Source organism: Apodemus sylvaticus, chromosome X (genome assembly GCF_947179515.1).
Source record: "Apodemus sylvaticus chromosome X, mApoSyl1.1, whole genome shotgun sequence".
NCBI classification, from domain to species: Eukaryota; Metazoa; Chordata; class Mammalia; order Rodentia; family Muridae; genus Apodemus; species Apodemus sylvaticus.
In genome coordinates this window covers 150341740-150361907 of record NC_067495.1, presented here as the reverse complement: position 1 = coordinate 150361907, position 20168 = coordinate 150341740, and the positions used below count along the sequence as shown (strand labels likewise).

The 20168-nt window shown below is 50.0% G+C and overlaps 1 protein-coding gene across 3 annotated transcripts; it reads right to left on the bottom strand.

Moving 5' to 3' along the window:
• Positions 1 to 540: 540 nt before the first annotated feature.
• On the bottom strand, positions 541 to 15913 carry Plxna3 (plexin A3). Of its 3 annotated transcripts, none has more exons than XM_052171120.1 (34): positions 15856 to 15913; positions 13483 to 14106; positions 12580 to 13119; positions 11931 to 12113; positions 11394 to 11522; positions 11223 to 11323; positions 10719 to 10842; positions 10477 to 10633; positions 10293 to 10392; positions 9907 to 10021; positions 9565 to 9765; positions 9207 to 9303; positions 8882 to 9072; positions 8651 to 8796; positions 8463 to 8583; positions 8220 to 8356; positions 7937 to 8107; positions 7580 to 7673; positions 7259 to 7498; positions 7024 to 7167; positions 6710 to 6944; positions 6477 to 6619; positions 6131 to 6387; positions 5941 to 6007; positions 5691 to 5837; positions 5450 to 5609; positions 5197 to 5300; positions 4915 to 5011; positions 4446 to 4636; positions 4016 to 4185; positions 3285 to 3497; positions 2961 to 3111; positions 1467 to 1573; positions 541 to 1114 (listed from the first exon to the last, which is right to left on the bottom strand). In XM_052171120.1, exons 2-33 carry the CDS (start codon positions 14077 to 14079, stop codon positions 1478 to 1480), a joined length of 5619 nt encoding a protein of 1872 aa, XP_052027080.1. In that variant the 5' UTR covers positions 14080 to 14106; positions 15856 to 15913; the 3' UTR covers positions 541 to 1114; positions 1467 to 1477. The 3 variants fall into 3 exon arrangements, with proteins under 3 accessions (XP_052027080.1, XP_052027081.1, XP_052027079.1); XM_052171121.1 differs by having other exon boundaries at positions 541 to 1037; XM_052171119.1 differs by having other exon boundaries at positions 541 to 1573.
• Between the last annotated feature and the right edge of the window lie 4255 nt (positions 15914 to 20168).

Here is a 20168-nt window from a genome sequence, read left to right as displayed (position 1 = left end):
AAATTAGTTTCATTTTATTTTATGTGTATAGGTGTTTTGTCTGCATATGTGTCTGTGTACCATGTACATGCCTGGTGTCTGAAGAGGATATCAGATTTCCTGGAACCAAAGTCACAGATGATTGTAAGCCACTATGTGGGTGCTAGAAATTGACCTGGGTCCCGTGGAAGAACAATTGGTGCTCTTAAACACTAAGCCATCTCTCCAGTCCCCGCTGAAGTTTTTTTAACACAATGGGGACATGTGCCTTATTTCTTAATATCTCTTTGTCTCCAACTAAGAATGGGCTAAAGGGGCAGGGAAGAAGCAGGGAGATGGGCATATCTGAGTGGAAACAGTGGATGCAAGAAGAAGGAAACAGATTTATTCAGTCTTGAGGCTAGAGCCACAAGGATTGCCTAATGGACTATACATCGCCATGGCCTTCCTCAAATCATCAGAAGTCCTATCAAGTTACATTTTTTCCCACAATGGGAATCTAGTTCATCGATAGCCCAACAGGTCTACCCACTTTCTCCAAAGACAAAGACATGCACTGACCCCATTTCCCAACATTTAATTAGGAAAAAATTACAACGAAGAAAAACTCATGCAACAAAATAAGAGTGGACTGGTGTCTGGGATCATCAGATAGGGCCAGATTCCTCAGAGGAAGCAGGAAACACAAAACAGAAAGGCACTGCCACCTTGGCCCTTAGGGATGGGCATGTGATAGGCAGCTGAGGCTGAGAGAGTTCAGGGCAAGTGCCTACAACACTGAGAAAATTTGGCAGTAGGGACACAAGGAATGTCCCAGAGGCCCAAGCCCACATCAGGCCCAATCACAGCCTGGTTATAGTTCTCTCAGAGACAACAGGCCCCATGAAAATGTGGTCTGACTCCTGAGATATCTGAAGAGGGATATTGGCCTGGCCTGGCCTGGCCTGGCCAATCTGAGGGCAACTTCAGATGCATCATCCAACCCGGAAGCTGCTGGTACTGAGGATCTCTTCTTAGGACAAGTGGGGCCTGACACAGCAAAGGTGAGGTGCCAGAGGCTGAGCCAAGGCTCGCAGTGTTACAAAGGAACCAGAAGAGAAAACAGGATCCAGATCAACCAAAGAGGTCCGTGAGGCTAGTAACATCCATGGGGCACATATATTTACATATGGGAATTAAAGTGGAATTAGAATAATAAATAGGATGTCAGAGCAAGGAGGGCAAGGGCTCTTCTGACAAGGGAACACCAGGGCAAGAGGGTGGGGACATTGCTGCTGCTAGTGGGGGGAACTCGGTCCTGTCATCCCCTCCCCCTGTAGGGCCCAAAGCAAGGCACTGATGAAGGGGTCCCAGGTGTGATGGGGCATCTTGGCTTGGTAACCTCCCCAACAACACCAGATCTGGGTCTCAGCCCTGGAGACCCAGGCTAGAGCCAAATACTCCCTGGACTGGGAGGATGGCTCGGAAGCAAGAAGCCCCCTCCTCACCATCTCCCCACTCAGCTGCTGCTGGACACCAGGGTGATGATCTGCTCCAGCTTCTGTCGAAGCTTGTGCTTCCTACAAGAGGCATCTCGGTCCAATGAGGTGAGGATCTAGAGGATGATGATCCATTGGAGCAAGACTCCAAGGCAGGGCCCTAATTCAGCATAAAGCCCTTGCTTCCCAGAAGTGCTCTTCCCTCTCACTGGCTTCAGTCCCAGTTCCAGCTTCATGCTCCAAATATCTAACGTCTCAGCAAAACCACCCACTTCCCCTTGACTGCGAATACCATCACCAACTCTTCTATCATGGCTCATGTGTAGCCTCTTTGGAAACTGGGCAATACTTGCTGTTATCAATTCCTGTTCCCTCCTAACCCAAACTCCAACATCTCTTTGGCAAATTTGGCCATGACATCTTTCTTGATCCTGGCTCAGGATATGGGGCTGACTCCACCAGAAACTTCTGGGTTCCCTCCCCATTCCCTGCCAGTTCTCTCTTTCCTCTTTGACCCGTGAGTCACTCAGAATGCTGTGCTTGGCCAGATCTCCACTACAGCCACGTGATCTCCCTTGGTGAGCTCCTTTTATATATAGTATCTCACTATGTATCTCTGGTTGTCCTAGAACTTGTTTTGTAGACCAAGCTAGCCTTGAATCACAGAGATATGCCAGTCTGCTTTCTGAGTTCTAGGACTAAAATTGCCTGTCTAGGGCTTTATCTTTAGTGTCCCTGATCTCCCATTAACATCTGTATTTGTCTGTGTATAGCTGTACATATATACATGCATGTGTGTGGAGGCCAGAGGTACAATACCTGGTGTTTTTATCATCCTCCACCTTTTAAAAATGTGTATATGTGTTCTGCCTGCATGCATGTATGTAATATCATATGTGTGTCCCGTGTCTACAGAAGCCACAGAAGGAGACCAGATGCCCTGGTACTGGAACTAGAGGGCTATGTGGTGCCATGTGGTGCTGGGAATCAAACACAGGTCTTCTGGAAGAACAGCAAGTGCTCTTAACTCCCGAGCCATCTCTCCAGCCCCTCCACCTTATTAGATATCTCTCATTAAACATAGAACTCAGTGATTGGCTAGACTGGTTGGCTAATGAGCTATGGGAATCTGCCTATCTCACCTACTCCCCAGCACCCATGTTGAGATTATAGACATATGCCACCACATCCAATATTTTTTACGAGTGCTTGGAATACATCCATTCTAAATTTCTAGTCTTGTAACTTTTATCCAGTAGGACTTCTATACTCCAGCTAGTTGTTTCTCTCCCATATTCCTTAAATCCTAGCATCTAAGGAAATTATTGCCCATGTTGGCCCTAGGCAAAGGATGGACTGTAAACAAGATATAAGATGGACTCCATGTCCCATCTTGCTCACATGCTTGTGTGCTTCTCAATGCATCAATCTCCCTGCCTTTGCCCCTAACTGCATCACCATCAGAGCCATGCAACTGGGGGTCCATGAGGTACATCAACGTACCTCCTGACGGTACTTGGTGACATAAAAGTAGAGCTCGCTGAGTGCACTTAGGACATTGAAGTCATTGGCATGGAGGCGGGACTGCTCCACTAAGTAGGCGTCCATGTCCTGGTCACTGATGGATGCCATCTTTGCAATATCTCGGTAGTACCTATAGAGACCTTGGGTGAGTCAATCATGCACATGTCACAAAAGCCAAAACTCATGCCATCAGTGTTTAGCCAACCTCTGGGGCTTTTTCTTGTATCTGGCCAGCCTCAGACAGGCTGTTTTAGGCAGTTCCTGCCTGCCACCAGGCACACACAGCAGTATCCCAGGGCCCACCTCTCCACCCAGCTCTTGTAATTGGGAATATCCTTGGCATAAAGCAGCTTGTTGGAAGGTGAGTCCTTGCCCAGGCGGTGCTCTGATGTAGAACAGGAGTCCATGAAGGTCTGGGCCACCACTGACAAACAGGCATCTGTGATGCTATTCTTGTGGATGTCAAACACAAATTGTGGGTTCTTGATCACATTCACCCAGAAACGCAGAGGCAAGCTGAACAGAGGGACATACACTTGAGACTCCCTAATGGCCCTATGTGCCCCTTTCCCCCACTGCCTTCATTCACACCTTGTTCCTGTCTGGCCAGTTCATGTCTTGTCCTGAAGTAACAGGAGAGACACATTTAGGGTAAATGGCTTTATCTTTAACCTTCTGCTGGACTCAGACAATGAGAAATAAGAATAGATGGCTTTCTGTCCTCAACCTCCACCCCTGAAACTTCTACCGTCTCTACCTGTGCCAAACCATCAGCGTCTCCACCCTGCACAAGATCCTTGAGAAAAATGGTCAATCCCAGTGCTAGACTAGCACTTCCCATCTGCAAAATCCAGCAGCACCCAACTTATATATACTCATATTCAGTTCCAAGCCACACCACTAGTCTATCCCTCCTGCATGGAAGGCTATTCAGCTGCCAGTCAACCTGTCTCCTGGGGGCTTGGCTAAGTAACTAGCCTCTTCCTCCCACCCACCCTCAGAGGATCCAGCAGCAGCCAAGAACCAATAAGTACCAGTTGCTCTTCCAGGTGTGGCGTACATCAGGGTCACTAATCTGGCGCTGGTCAGCCTGTTCATCTAAGAAGTCAAACATGTACTTGATGGCCAAGGGTAAGGCTGAGCCCCGGTGGGCTGTGCTGAACACAGTTTCAAACAAGTCATCCACAAACTTCTGCAATGTGCCCTATGAGTGACAGCAAAGGAACCATGTCAGGAAGTTCCCTAAATCTAACAGATAGACAAGGGCAGAATAGCTTAGTAGAATCCTTCTCTGAAGGACCAACATTCCTATAATGGACCTTTGCTTGACCTCAGGCCTAGAGGTTCTACTGCAAAGGCCCTAAATAAGTTGTCCCTGCCAGGTAAAAGCAGCTCATCTCATGGCCAAGACTAGGCTAGAAGGTGTCTATGCAGATACCAAGTTAGCCTGGGGCATGCCCACACCTTGGTAGCCAGCAGCCTTGTCAGATATATTTCTGAGACCATCTTGCTGCCACGGTCTCCCTCTCGGTGATCAGCATGGTCGTGGTTCTTCACCAGATGCCACAGCTTGGTGCCTGCTTCCTGGTCAGGGGTGAGCATAGGTGCTCGGGAACGGAGGCTATCCGGGCTGCTGGCAGCACGGAGCAAGCTCTCTAGGGGAGAGGACAGATGTGACCGTTAAGCCCTACAGGTTCTGGCCATTACCGACCCTCTTGCTCCATTCTCTTCCAGAACCATAGGAGCCTTTGTAGAACCCATCTATCCTTGCCACCCCTCCCTATTAGGCTCTACAGAACTGAAGACCACCCAGGGGCCCAAAATAATGAAGGTCTTTCCAAATGGATCAAGACAGTTACTTAGGGATTCATAAGATACAGCCTTAATTAAAGGGCACTGGACCAGGAAAGACCACCACAATGTGGATACCTACCATAGCGACTAAGTGAACGGGTGAAGGTGAACGAGTTGGCCATGTTATAGGCAGACACTTGTTTGGGCACCAGTGCTACTAAGGAACCATCAGTCACCTGGAGGTCCAAAGATACAGAAGTAGCCAAGGGACCACCATTCATTCAGACTCTTCAGTATATATATGTACAGTGGCAATCAAGGCCCTATGAGAAGCACTCATGTGTACAGGTTAAAGGATTGAAGGAGACCTGGCCACTGCTCCTAGGTGTCCCTGGAGCTGAATAGGCTCTAAGTTCCTCACCTGGTAGTGGGCCAGTGAGTTGACCCTCTTCCAGTCACACTCGATCTTCGTAGTGATGTCCTCATCTTGGAGGATGATTCGGGCCATGCGGCCCTGGCGCCATTCTGCAGACCATAGTCAGCTCTTAGGGACATTCACCCCCACAAGGACTTAGACACACTCCTTTTAAGGAACAGAGCTCAGATACAGAATATGAGAGCTCCCTGGGAGGGGTTGGATAGGTTGGAGCTAGGAGAAAAGGGAGGGACCTTACCCAAGTCCATGTCCTCAGCTTTGGGGCGCTGAGAGTATGGAATACCCTTGTACACAGTATCCAACAGCTTGTCTTTGGCCTGGGTGATGCTATCACAGTTAAGAACCTTCACAGGGACCTGGGCACTGCCCTCGCTCTCTGGGCACACACAATGCAGAGTCTAAGAGTAAAGGAATCCTAAGCATGATTCCTAAGCAACACTCCTCCACCTCATTTCCTGCTCACATGGCCCCATGCTCACCAGGGTCTTATAGTCGATCTGCTGCCGGATGAGCTTGTCCTCACTTAAGGAATAGCGGGCCTCGCCTGTTATGGCATCGATGGGACCTTTCTCCATCTGCTGCTTGATGGCGCAGTACAGCAGGAAAAGTGGCTCCCCAGCGCACTCCTACACCCAAGGGTTAGGGGCATAGCCTGTCTGTCTGGCCTATCAATCAATTGCTCCCTCCCCTAGACATTCCTCCCTTGTAGCCCAGCCCATCCAATCACACCTTCAGGAACTTATGAAGTAGGAATGTGAACCAGTTGGTGAGCATCTTCTCAGCCACTGACTCTGTCCTATGGTAAGAGATAGGTCCTAAGGCACTGGCCTGACAAGGATGAGCCTTAAACAGAGGTAGGAACCCAAGCAGGAAATGGAAGAGTGGACTGGGGGAGAGGCCAGGCAAGACAGTTATATACCTGCGCAATAGCAGCTTTGGGTGGTTCTTGCTTTCAAGGTTTTTCTCTATGAGGTCAGCCAGCAGTTGCTTGAGTAGCCCAGTAGCATAATCAAGCCGGCTCTGTAGGGCCACCATGGTGAGTGAGGCCACAGCACCACGGTCACGCATGGAGAAACTGCTCTGGGCCTCCAAAGTGTGGATGAAGGTGAGCAGGAAGGCACGGCTGTGCAGCAACTGTCCAAATAGGCGCAGGGCTTTCTCCACATTGGGGGGAGTCTGTGGGGACCAGGGAGTCTCAGAGAGTACATAGTGGTGACTCTGGGGGAAACAAAACATAGACAGGCTTTGGGGGGAAGGGGGCTCACATCCAGCTCCTTGAGCACTGGGTGAGCCTCAATGCCAGGGAAAAGCACGCGCACAGCATAGGTCCGGTAGTCCAAGAAGGGGATCTGCACGCCATCCATGTGGTTTGTCAGTTCATTGATATCTGTCTGCAGCTCAGCAAAAGCTGGGGAAGAATAGGGTAGAGTGAGTTGAGCAAGAGGCAGGAAAATCCCTCAGCTCTCACACAATGTGGTACACCCCTTGCTTTAGGCACCTTCTTTGCACTCCAAGGCCACACGAGACTCCAGGTTGTCCATCTGTAGCTGAAGCCGCTTAAGTGTGCGGTCTGCATCCTGAGTCTTTCGCTTATAGGCAACCAGCACAATAGTGATGGCCAGCAGCAAGAGCCCGCCCCCTGCTGCTAGCCCCACCATAGCTGGTAAGGTCAGTGCCCGATCAGCAGTGATGTGCAGGGTGCCCAACCAGAACTCCAGGCCACCCACCAGCACCTGTAAGAGCAAGCTCAAGGTAAACTAAATCCCATGCACAACCAAGGCTGCCCTAGTGGCCTCCTGAGCCCATACCCACCATAACAGGCTGCCGGCCTGTCTGGCTGGGGGAATCACAGAGAAGTTGAGTATCTGAGACAGTTAGTGCACATGGCTGTCCTCCAATCAACACTGTGTAGTTGAGGCGGGAGCTGCCAGCTGCAGCAGGGATCAGGTTCTTGCCCTAGCAGTGGATAACCCACACATAAACAGTCAAGCACTCCAGCTCTCTGTTTTTCCCCCTCCTTTCTACTCCCTATCCTTATCCCCAGCACCTTCAATACAACATGCGAACCAGGTTTGACATCTAGCACACCAGAGGGCCCAAGTGGTTCAAAGCTGGGATCAGGGTAGTAGGTGAAGGAAGAACGGTTGAGGGAGCGGGCTGCCTGCACATGGTCCAGCAAGAAGCCAAACTCGTCAGGGTGCTCGCCTTGGACCCGAGGCTGAGGATGCCCAAGGAAGATGCCAGGGGCCTTACATAGCATTGCAGTGTCGTTGATCACCTGGCATGTCTGTGGAGACAACAGCAATCGCTTCAGTTCATGAAGCCATAAGTAGCATGTGTAGGACAGGGGTGGAAACCCACTACTCACATTAGTGGTCTCAATACCACGGTACTTGGCTCGTACACGGGGTTCTTGAACTGTCAGCAGATGGGTTCCACTCACAGTGATGGAGGTGCTTCCACTGTAGAGATGGGTAAAAGTCGCAGGCTCCCTTTCCCACCCTGCCCGAGGTTACCAAGGTTTTCCTGAGAGCTCTGAGCCTTTGACCTTGGTTCATTCAGCAGGTGCCAGGCTCTATATGGGCAGGACAACTCTGTGGCCGCTACTGATGAGGGTTCAGGTAGGAGAAATCACTTGATGACCCAAGGTCCCAGTAATAGGTAAGGCCCAAAGAATCTCAGAGCCCCAACTCAGTCCTCAACCCCATCCTCCTCAGGGTCTCACTTTATTATGCTCCAGGTGGGCTCAAGGTGTGTGACAGTAGGATCCTGGGTGTAGGTATAGATGACTCCAGTGCTGGAGATGTTGGCATGGTCGATGGCAAGGGTGATAGGGGCCTGACTGGGGCCCATGGTAGAGACAGGAGAGATACACACGATTGCCTCAGCATCTCTCCTACACAGGTAAGCAGATAGGCTTGAAGTAGATGACCTGGTACCTTCATCTACCCTGCCCCCATAGCCCTCCACACAATGCTCAACTCCAGATGGCTTGTGCTCAGGCCCACCTCACAAACTGGCACTCGCTATCTCTTATAATCACTGTGACCCTGCTGCCGGCATCCAGAGAAGTTCCAGAGATGGTAAGCCGAGTGCCCCCAGAAGCTGGGCCCCTAGTAGGACTCACACGGTCAAATGTTGGGGTCTAGGGAAGAAGCAGCCTTTGAGAGGAAGTAGAAGCCAGCCTGATCCAAGGGCCCCTCCACATTTCCCCAGATAGGGAAGGGGAAGGGGCTAGTTAGATCACGCACCACAAAGCTGTAGAGTTGCTGGGACTGTGTGCGGAAATCAGCAGAACATTCACCTACACAGAGCTCAGCAGGCCCAGGTGGTGGGCTGGGCACCAGCGATTCTTCCATCTCACATACGATCCTAAGAGTCACAGAAAGTCAGGACCAGCTGTGGTAAACAAGGACAGGGTGCTCATAGCCACACTCACCTTTCAGCACTAACATATTCGGTGGGAATGGAGTTGCACCGTACACCAGCTACTCGAAGGCCAACCTCACGGGAAGTGAGGCCCAGGTTCTCACCCACAATGGTGACCCGGGTGCCACCCTCCTTGGGTCCTGTGAGTGGATGAATCTGCATAGCACGATAAGAGGCAAGAAGATCAGGCCATACTCATACATGCCCAACAAGCAAAGTAGGATTTGTAGGTGAAGCTAACCTGGGTGATTCGGGGATGGCTGCATCGGGCACCCTTCTGGCTTGGGTGCATCCAGTTACTTTTGGGAGCTGGGCAGTGAGCCCGCAACTGGCACCTGTGCTCCGAGATGCACCAGCCACAGTTGAATCTGGGATCAGCCTTGAGGCAGAGGCCACAGCTAGGCCGCTGAGCCCAGCACTTGTAAAGAAGGGCTGCAGGCACAAGAGACTACTGATGGAGCAGGCAATGGCAGAAAAGCAGGGGGCTCTAGGACCTCCAGACTTGCCCCCAGCAGTGCTAATCCTGCCTCAGGAGCCATGCTCCTTGGCCCCATGTCACCCCTCACCTCGGAAGCTAGGAGGCTTATCAATGGGGAAATCTCCATCCCAGACCACAGAGAAGTCCAGTTCAGTGTCACCAAACTCATCACCTTCATAGAAGTACTAAGAAAAATGGAACCACATGAGTACAAATAAGATGAGCAAAATCCTTGCCCACTTTAGGAATCCCTCATAAAAAGACTAAGAAGGGTCTGTCAGGGCCAACTAGAGGCTTCCAGATAAGTAAGCTAGGCATAGACCAAAACCAATCAAAAACAAAATACAGTAAAATATTACACACACACACACACACACACACACACACAAATAAAACAAACAAAACCAATTATTCCTAGCTAGTCTACCCTGTACTCTGGGTCTCACCGAGGCATTCTGGCACTGCACACTGCTGCTATTAAAGCGCACTGCAGGTACCCGATGCTGCCGCCCTTGTACACGAACCACACATTCATAATTCTTCTGTCCTGACTGAGGCTGTGGCAGGTTCTTAGCCCGCAGAGTTAGAGGCTGCATGACACCCACAGGGATCAAGAGGTCTCCTCGAGGCAGGATCTCTGGGCAGCCCTGGGAGGAGAACACATGTTAGAGGCATATTGCTCTACCCACCTTCTCCAGGGACATGGAAATGGGAGGTCAAGCAAAAAATTTTTCAGGCCAGCCCCCCAAGGAGCCCAGCCTCTTGCATGGTGCACTGCACCACCTCACCTCAGGGCTGTGGACCCTGCCCTCCTGGAAGGAGCACTCGTGTGGGTGGCTGGTACACACATGACGGTACTTACACCAGTGGCAGGGGTAAGGGCTGCCAACACAGGACATACACCTGGAGGGGGAAGTAGCTTCAGAAATAACAGAGGTCATATTGACCTGTATCGCCCACCCACAAGACACCCTGGGGAACAAATGAAGAGGGCAGGCAGAACCTGCCCAGGTCACATAGTGCACATCAGTATGGGACAGAAGTGGTGACAGCAGGAAGACCCAACAACTCACCCCTGAAGCCCTAGAGAAAGTTACAGTGCAAGTTTTATATATTTCAGAGCACCTATCTACTATCCCCAGAGTTAGGAACAGATTCTGGACCAGGTACTCACGACTGGAGGGCACTGCAGTTGTAGAAGACAAAGTCAACCCCAGCAAACCTCACACCAGTCTCCATGGAGAGCAGCTGAAGTCGCACAGTATGAGTGGCCCCTGCAGCAAGCCAGATGGCTATCACCAACTAGTCTGGGATTCTGCCCTGTCCCACAACACCCTGAATTGCCCTATCCCACTGACCATGTCCTCTGGTAAGCGTCTGGAGCTCCTGAAGGGACGGTGAAGGGCATCGTAACTCTCCAGAGGGCAGAAGAATAGCCTCACTTTCAGTCACCTCCTCAAAGGAACAGCTCACACCCATACTGAGGTCTGGTACGTTGCGCATGGCTATGGTCAGCTGGGGAAGGCAGAGAGGGTTCAGAGCAGGGTGCACCATCCCTCATGAAGCATATACTGGGTCAAGTATCCTCTATGTCACTTACCTGCACCCCAGAGGATGTCACCGACACATTATTGGGCCGGACCCGCACCTGTATACATTTGCTCAGCTCTTCTGCAAAACCATGTGGGGCAGAGGCACCTGGACAGGCACCTTCACGGCAGCACCTGCATGGGGACAGGCCAGAGCAGTCCGAGCACTGTCGCAGGAGGGCCCAGATGGGGGTGCAGGAAGAGGCTGAGGTGGGACAGAAGACAGCATACCCAGCTCATACTGCCAGGCAACAGTGTACCTTGGCCTCATCCCCTGAGATCCAAGGGACGTCACTCAGGGTAGAAGTTCCGCTCATTAGCTGGAGAAAGTGGAGGAGAAGGGAGGGAGGGGAAGGCTCAAGGCTGGGGAAAGCTGGGCAGGTGGGTGAAGGAAAGTATAGCAAGTGTGGCTGGCTCCTGTCCAGCTGGCAAGGTCCTCCTAAATCCTCTGTCTCCCAAGATAATGGCCCCAGGGAGCCCATTGCTGCCCCACATCCCACACCCTCTTCCCTCACCTGTGCTGTAGCACACACCAACCACAGTGTGGGTCCCCTGAGCCCAGGCATGCAGCACAGCTCAGATACTGCTCACAGGTCTCCACCGGGAGTTGGCTCACCTGGGGACAGCCACATCAGCACACAGCCTACCCTTGCCCCACCACCCACCACCACCCACCACGGGCCCACCTGCTTCTCACTCAGAAGGTAGATGTGTCGGTGGTCAGGGCTGAAGAGCAGGTCTCGGAGTATGGGGCTGCCCTGCACCACAGAGACTGTTTCATATAGTTGGGCATCCTGAGAACCATCGACCCGCACCTGAGCCATAAGACCAGAAGAGAGAAAATGACAAGCCAGCTTCATGCTACCAAAGCTCCCTGAACCCAGAGCACACTCTTCAGCCAGAGACTATTTCTAGATTACAGTTGAGCTGGTCAGACATGGCCTCCTTGAGCCTGTACTCAGTTTGTAGGCTTATAGCTCCAACAGCCATAGCCTTAGACTAAGACAAATGCTACATTCGATTCAGCTAAAACAATGCTGGTGAAGGTAAATGGTAGAGGAGCCACCAAAGGAACAGGATTCAGTTCTTGGAGCCTAACCTGGGAAGTTATTACACCCTATTCAGGGTTATCCAGGCTCATGTGCACATTCTGTCTCTCAGCCCTTCTTTCCATAGTGTGAAAAACATCCCCAATCCCATAAGACAAGGGTTCTAGGACCAACCTTCTTCAAATTACCGCTGCGTGTACCGATGAAAACCACAGAGTGCTGGTGGTAGGTGTAGGCAGCCACACTGGCCATGCCATCAGTGCTGTCAGCCAGTAAGGGTAGCCCCTCAATCACGTGTAGGCCACCCAATGGTTGATTCAACACTAACCCACAGAAGTTTCCATTGATCTGCATGGGCTGGTGACACAGGAGGGGTGAGTGAGAGTTCAAGCTAAACAGATGCTATCAGATTTCACATTCTGTAAAGGAGCAGAACCTGGAAGCCACTGCCCTCCAGACATGCTTGACAGTTTGTTTCCCCCTAGAACCCCTTGGGAAAATGGGACTGGGGATGGAAAGCAGGGGGAAGGAGGAAAAGCCTGACCCTGTAAGACTTGAAACTGAGTAAGGAGGAGGAAGGTGGGAATGAATACAGAGGCAGGAAAAGGAAGATGGCAGTATACGAACAGGACACTGGCCAAGATATAAGAAGAGAGAAGAGAGTAAGGCTCTCAAGAAAGGTAGACAGGGTGTCAAAACTAAGCTGCCACTCCCATGACCATGAGAAGCCTAGGACTAGACAGACAGTCACTCAGCAAAAAGGCAGAAAGCCACAGAGCTGTCATATCCGGCAGAGGGACAGCAGGGCAAGCAAAGGGCTCACAGTGTTAATGCAGGGCAGCTCCTTATTCAGCAGCCAGGGGAGGGCCAGTGTGCCCTCCCCACGGTAGCATGATTGGATTCGGCGCCGGATGTGGGCATTAATGCTGCTGAGGGTGAAAAGGCAAAGGATGGTCTGCCGAGGCGGGTTGGCTCGGTTCTTCTGGCCCTGAGAGAAGATGGTGAAGAGGACATCTTCGTCGGCTGGCACACCAAGAGCCTGGGCCAATAGCAGGCCTGGTTTGGCCAGATGGGCACTCTGCACCAAGCGGTACTCCACACCACGCCAGGAGCAGCCAATAGGGAACTCTACATAAGAGTAGAACTCTGAGTCCCCTGCACACATGCGCACAATCTTGGACGTGAAGAATTTCTCGCCTGCTGTATCCAGCAGCGTCTGCTGGGTGTCCAGCTGCAATGTTAAGAAGTACACGAAGGAGGCACTGACAAAGCCATATATGTAGTAGATGTCAAAGGCAGGGTACAAGGACAGTGTGTCTGAAGGGATCTTGATCTGAGAAGAGACAAACTCATCCTGGTATACCTGGAGATTAGAGCAAAGTATGAGAGTGGGATGAAGGACTGCTCCCCACCCCACCTTGACTTCCCAACCCTGTTCCAACAATGTGGTTTTCTACAGGCTTCCTGCCCCGCTTGGACAATTACTGGAATCCATGCCACAGAGCACAAGGTGACCTTAGCCTCTCTATAATAGACTTTGCACAGGTAAACTCTGCCCATCTTCCTGTCCTCAAGAGCTGGTCTACATCTATGTGACAGTGAAGGGTCATAAATTCCTCTCTCAAACCAAAGTTTTCCTAAGAAGCAGAACTGAAAGAAAGGAGTGAATAAGACCTGTGCTTATAAGAAGCAGGGGAAAGAGGACAAAACCAACAAGCTCACCCACCAGACTGAACATATCTCCACTGTCTTCATCGTCGATGAGCTTACGGGAACTCAAGGTGGGAAAGTACTCAGACTTGCCATCAACAGCAGTGCCCACAAACAGCTTGCTAGGCCCCTGGCCCTGTTCAACAATGACGCCAGCCATGGAATCAGACTCCTGTGCCCCTGACAGATAGTGTTCCTTGCGATGGTGGGGCTCACCCAACTTGAAGAGGTCATCCAGACGCAGGAACTGGCAGATGCCCTGCCAGATGCTGCCACAAGCTACCAAACGACGGGCTGCATAGTCTATGAGGAGCAGCTTGTTCACATTGTCCACAGGCACCAGGCGGTGGGAGCACACACGCATGCTAGGGGGTGGGTAGCAGCGAGCATTGTCCTCAATGGGCCCTGTGACATGGGCCCGTAGCTCAGTTAGGTTTGGAGCCAGCTTGAAAACTCGGTTCACAGCACCTACAAACACCTCCCCAGTCACTCGGTGCACAGCCAGGTGAGTCAGTGTGGTATCTGTCACCACAAAGGTACGAAACGGCCTGCTGCTACCCAGGCAACCTCCTATGGTGAAGAATAGCAATGGGAGAAGGCAGACAGTGGGCATGACCAGCAGCTGTAACGAGGGACAGGCCTGAGGAGAGACAGCAAGTGGAAGTCAGATGCCCCAGGCCCAAGATACTCTCCCTCCTTCTGCCCTGTCTGGCCCAGTGACCCTAGTAGGCCAGGTTCAGTACTATAGAGAGGCAGGGCAACTCATCCAACATGACAGAGCCCCAGATGGTTGACTGAGGCTGAAAGAGAGGAGGGACCTCTAATAGGGCAAATGAATGAGTGACAAGCACAGGCAAGCTTGCAGGCCATCAATCATCCCCCCACTCCTGTACTGGAAAGAAGCCAAGAGGCCTTGTCTCAACTGGGCCACACCCAAGGGGGCATCAGAACCAGATGCTTGAAAAGATGGGATGGAAGGTTCTCCCAGAACTAGGACCCCAACATTACACACTAGGAAACTCAGGGAGAGAACAATCACAAGTTGGGGCCAGGGGTGCTTCTCTGTGAGTGGCACTGCTAACATGAGTCCTAGAGCAAAGCTCTGGAGAATTAAAGCCTGAGGCTGGTTTCAGTGCCTCTACATCTCCAACTCATGGCCTCAGGTGCTTTCTCCCCTTGAGGGCCTTAGCTCCCTATCCAGGAGTATGCTGCCTAGCCTTTCTGCTGCAACACAAAGCCAAGACTCTTGCTGAGACAGACATCAGTCAAGCTTTGCTCAGACACAGGCAGACAGATGCAGCCAGGCCTATGTGGCTCTCCCTGAGGAGCCAAAGGTTAGTCAGAGAGGGATATTGGCAGAGGGGTATAACCCACTTTTGAGAGTCCCAGAAGTCTTATATGTAGAAACCAGCATCCGCAAATACAGTTAAAGCCTTAGGGATATGGAGTACTATCCCCTCCCCTAAACAAATAGGGCCAAGGCTGGCATTTCACCCCCAGGCCACACCCAGCCAGCCCCAGGCTGCAAAGACAGCAGAGCAGTGTCTCTGCAACTAATGGGGCAGAGCTCAGTGCTACCCTCTCAGTGCCCAATTCCCAAGAGACACAGGAGGGACACAGAATGGGGTGGGGGGTGGGGGCCACAGCAAAGAGAAAGAAAAGCCAGCATTTTCTAGAACATGGAGCAATTCCAACTCGAAAGTGCCAAGTTTCAGCTCAGATTGATCAGCTCCCTGGGGCTCTTTTGTCGGGTCTGCATCCTCACGCAACAACCAGAGGAGAAAGGAAAGCAAAAGAGAAAAACCGACTGCATCCTACACTCACCTCTTCTACACTCTGCAGAAAAGCCAAATTTTAGGAACTGGCCTGGACAGGTTGGAAAGGAGAACTGGAAAGTCGCAATTGACAGCCTAAGGCCCCACCCCAGACCCCACCTCAAAGTGGCAATCTCAAGCATTACAGTCGCACCCAGCCCCTCTGCCACAGCCCTGCCAGCAAAGAGCGTGATGATGAGGAAAGTTCCATATAGATATGCAGGTCCACAGTCTGCTCTTCCACAATGTTCCCCTCTGTGCTATGAAGCCAACCAGTCCTGCCCTTATCGGGGGCACCCGGAGCAGACCCGCAGATACCTTAGTGAATACAGAGGCTACAGCAATGCTCGGTGATACTGCTTCTCCTCTACAAAAGGGTTCTATCAACCAATGGGACTACGATCGAGTTGGCTGTCTCTTCTTGCTCAGGGCACGGAGTGCTTGGCAAGCCTGGTCTCGAGAGGCAGGGAGGGACAGGGCCTGACCCCAGAAACCATCTGGACCCCCAGGCAGTCTGAACCTTTGCCATCCAACAGACTATGGGCGCATGGGTTTTAAGGATGGCGAACACCTACCTGTCCCTCCAACGCAGCTGACTCGGGGTGGCCACCCTTGGCCACGTGGACGTGCCCCCGTGCCCTACAGCCGTCCCCCCCCCCCCCTCGCTTGGCCCCGCAGCCTCGCCTCGCAAGCTACAAAATCTGGAACCACCACCGCCGCCCACACACTGGGCTGGCCCGCGGCCGCCTGGGCCTTTTAAACCCGGACTGTACCACCACACCGGGAGGGGACTCCCAGAGAGGGTGGGCCGGGGGCTTAAGAGGCAGAGCGTGGGGCGGGGGGTGAGGGGGAGACGGAGGCCGCTGGTTCCTGGGGCCCAGGACTCTAGTGCACAGAGCAAGCCTCCCATGGGTCTCTGAGGATCCCTTCCTGAGAACAGTCCCCTTCGTTCAATGGCTGAGTCCTAGGCGCGGGCCTCTCTACACCCCCAGCTCCCCGCCTGCTGCCTTCAGCAACCCTGGAATCCTTGTGCGCGGCCGCACCACACCCCCTTGGGCCTGGAGCGCGCGCTTCAGGAGCCCGGGGCCACCTGCTATGGTTGCAAGATTTTGCTTTGGCCGGCCCATCAAAACAGCATGAACAAAGATTGTGCCCTAACTCATGGCTCTTTCCCCAGTGATCCATAAACTGGTGGGCTAATGACGTGCAAATACCCGCCACGAAGCTTGGAGTACTGCAACTTATAGACATTTTCACCTAGTTCTTTCCTCAGTAAGTCACCATGACTCTGAATCTGCTTAATCTGGGATTTAATTCCATTGCTTTCTTTTCTTTTTTATTTTCCCTTTAGTACAGAGTGGCTTCGAACTGACTACTCTTCTGCATCATCCTCCCAATACTGGGATCATTATGGGTCTGAGTCACCACATCTGCATTTTTCCATGTTGCCTTGAGATAGTGCCTCCTACAAGTAGCCCAGGCTGGCCTTGAACTTACAGTGATCCTTCAGCTTCACCTTCACATGTTCTGGAATTACAGGTATTTTCCACAGGTACAGCTATTCTTTGTGTGCCTGAGCACACATACCCAAGAAGTCCAGCTGAGAGCATTAGACACCATAGAGCTACAGTATAGTAGCAGGTGCTCTTAACCATTGAACCATCTTTCTAGCCTCTTTTTTCCCATTGCAAACCACTTTATTGAAATATAATTCACTTTTCATATAAGTCATGTATTTAATGTATACAGACAATTCAGTGGTATTTTAATATAATCTTAAAGATATGCAACCAACTTTTTAAAGAGATTTATTTATTGTTATATGTAAGTACACTGTAGCTGTCTTCAGACACACCAAGAAGGTGTCAGATCCCATTATAGATGGCTATGAGCCACCATGCGGTTGCTGGGATTTGAACTCAGGACTTTCAGAAGAGCAGTCAGTGCTCTTAACTGCTGAGCCATCTCTCCAGCCCATTTTCATCACTTCTAAAAGAAACTCTGTAGCAGTTAGCTATCAGTCTGAATTCCTCTCATATATATATATATACCCAAGCTCTGGGAAGCACTCATGTTCTCACTGACTGTGGAGTTGTCTCTTAAGGATACCTCAAATAAATGGAATCATACAATATAAATATATGTATTTTTATGTCCATTCATTCATTTAAAATTTTCAAGTTTTGTCAGAGTTGTACCATTGATCAAAACTTCCTTTTGGGGCCAAATAATATCCTGTTGCATGGATAAGGCACATTTTATTTATTCTTTCATCAACTGACAAATTTTTTAATTGCTTTCCTCTTTGGGCTGTTTGCTTGTTTACTTGTGTGCTTGGCACAGGGAGTGGCACTATTAGAAGGTGTGGCCTTGTTGTAGTGGGTGTGTCACTGTGGGCGGGCTTTAAGACCCTCATCCTAGCTGCCTGGAAGCCAGTTTCTGCTAGCTGCCTTTGGAACAAGAAGTGGAACTCTCAGCTCCTTTAGCCCCATGTCTCCCTCCCTGGACACTGTCACGCTTCCTGCATGGATGATAATGGACTGAACCTCTGAACCTGTAAATCAGCCCCAATTAAATGTTGTCCTTATGAGAGTTGCCTTGGTCAAGGTGTCTGTTCACAGCAGTAAAACCCTAAGACAGTACTAGAAACACTTCTATGCATTGTTTGTTTATAGACATGATCATATAACTCTTTCTACCTTTACCACCATTCCAAAAATTGGAATTGCACTTCTTTTGTATTCGTGTGTGTGAGTACATGAGTGTAGAAAGCATCTGTACCCTTGTGCACATGTATGGAGGCCAGAGCAGAACACTCGATGTCTTCTTTCACTCTTTGACTTATTGTCACTTGTTGCTGTTCCCCCAAAGTTGTGTTTGTGGATGTGTGTATGCCTATGCTTGCCTTTTTATATGTGTGCTGAGAATTCAAACTCATTTCCTCGTGCTTACAGAGCATAGGTTCTTACCTGCTAAACCATCTCCCTAAACCCTCTTTCAGGATTTTTGAGACAATTTCAATGTAGCTCTGTAACTCACTGGAATGTGGACCAGTACTCTAGGTTGTCTTTAAACTCTCAGTAATCTTCCTACCTCTGCCTTCCAAGTTCTGGGATTAGAGGTATTTAATATCACACCTGGCTCCTCTTTTCGGTTTTTACATTAAGATAGAGTCTGGATAAGTTGCCCTGGTTGGTCTTAAAACTTACTCCATAGCCCAGACTGGCCTTAAACATATGATCTTCCTGCCTCAATCTCAAGGATAATTGCAATTATAGGCGTGAACCACAAGTTCTAGATGTCTTGTTTTGACATAGTATATAGCCCAAGCTTGTCTTGATTTTTTTTTTTGTTTTGGTTTTTTTTGTTCGTTTGTTTCTATACTATGGATTGCACCTAGAGCTTTGGGCATACTACGCAAATGCTCTACTACTGAGTTAGATTTTCAGTGGGGGTACCATGTACATGTGGTATGCATGCATGTGTATATGAATGTTTATCATGGGGGTGGGGGCACACAAATGTGGGGGCCAGAGGTCAATGTCAAATGTCTTCTCCAAGCATGTTCCATCTTATATATTGAAGCAGAGTTTCTTTTCTTTTTTTTTTCTTTCTTTTTTTTGTGGGGGGGGGTGGGTTTTTGTTTGTTTGTTTGTTTTTTGGAGACAGGGTTTCTCCCTGTAGCCCTGGCTGTCCTGGAATTCACTCTGTAGACCAGGCTGGTCCCAAACTCAGAAATCTGCCTGCCTCTGCCTCCCAAGTGCTGGGATTAAAGGCATGAGCCACCACTGCACGGCTGAGGCAAAGTTTCTTATGAGAACAGAGAACTTGCCAATTAAGCTAGTCTAACTAACCAACTTGCCCCAAGAATTCCATCTTTGCACTATGATTCTAGGTAGGCTGCCATGCTTGACTGTCATTCATGTGGATTCTGAGGCTTCAAACTCCAATCCTCACACTTGCACAGAAAGTGCTTTATGCACTGAGCAATCTCTATCCTATGTATGCATGTACTTATTTATTTGGGATTTTTAAAGACAGGATCTCACTATATAACCCTAGCTGTCCTGGAACTTTCTCTGTAGACCAGCCTAGCTTCAAACTCATAGAGATCTGCATGCCTCTGCCACCTGAGTGCTGGGATTAAAAGTGTTCATAGTTACACCTGGCTAGACAGTGTCTTAGTACTTGTCCAGGCTAGCTTTCAACTCACATTGTAGACTACCAAGGCTTTGAACTCTTAATCTTCATGACTCAACCTTTTGATTAACTGGGATTACAAACCTGCTCTACCAGGGATGGAAAACCTCAAAGTGTGTGGAGTTTTTTTAATTTTAAGATTTATTTTATTATGTATGTGATTGCTTTTTCTGTATTTCTATATGTGTGTTACATACAAGGCTGCTACTCTTGGAGATCAGAAGTCATCACATTCCCTGGGACTGGAGTTACAAACAATTGTGAGCTATCATGTGGGTCCTGGGGGGTTGAACTCTGGTCCTCTATAAGCAAGCAAGTGCTCTTAACTGCTGAAACAGCTCTCCAGCATTGGTCTCAAATTCTTGATTCCCTCTTAACTTCTCAACTGCTAGAATCATAGGAATGTTTCACTATCCAGAAAGAATGAATTTTATTTTTTAAATGTTTAGAAATGTATTATATATATATATATATCTTAGTTGGGGTTTTACTGCTGTGTACAGACACCATGACCAATGTAAGTTTTATAAAAGACAACATTTAATTGGGACTGGCTTACAGGCTCAGAGGTTCAGTCCATTGTCATCAAGGCAGAAGCATGGCAGCATCCAGGCAGGCATGGTGCAGTAGGAGCTGAGGGTTCTACATCTTTATCCAAAAGAAGCCAGGATCAGATTGGGAATCCTCG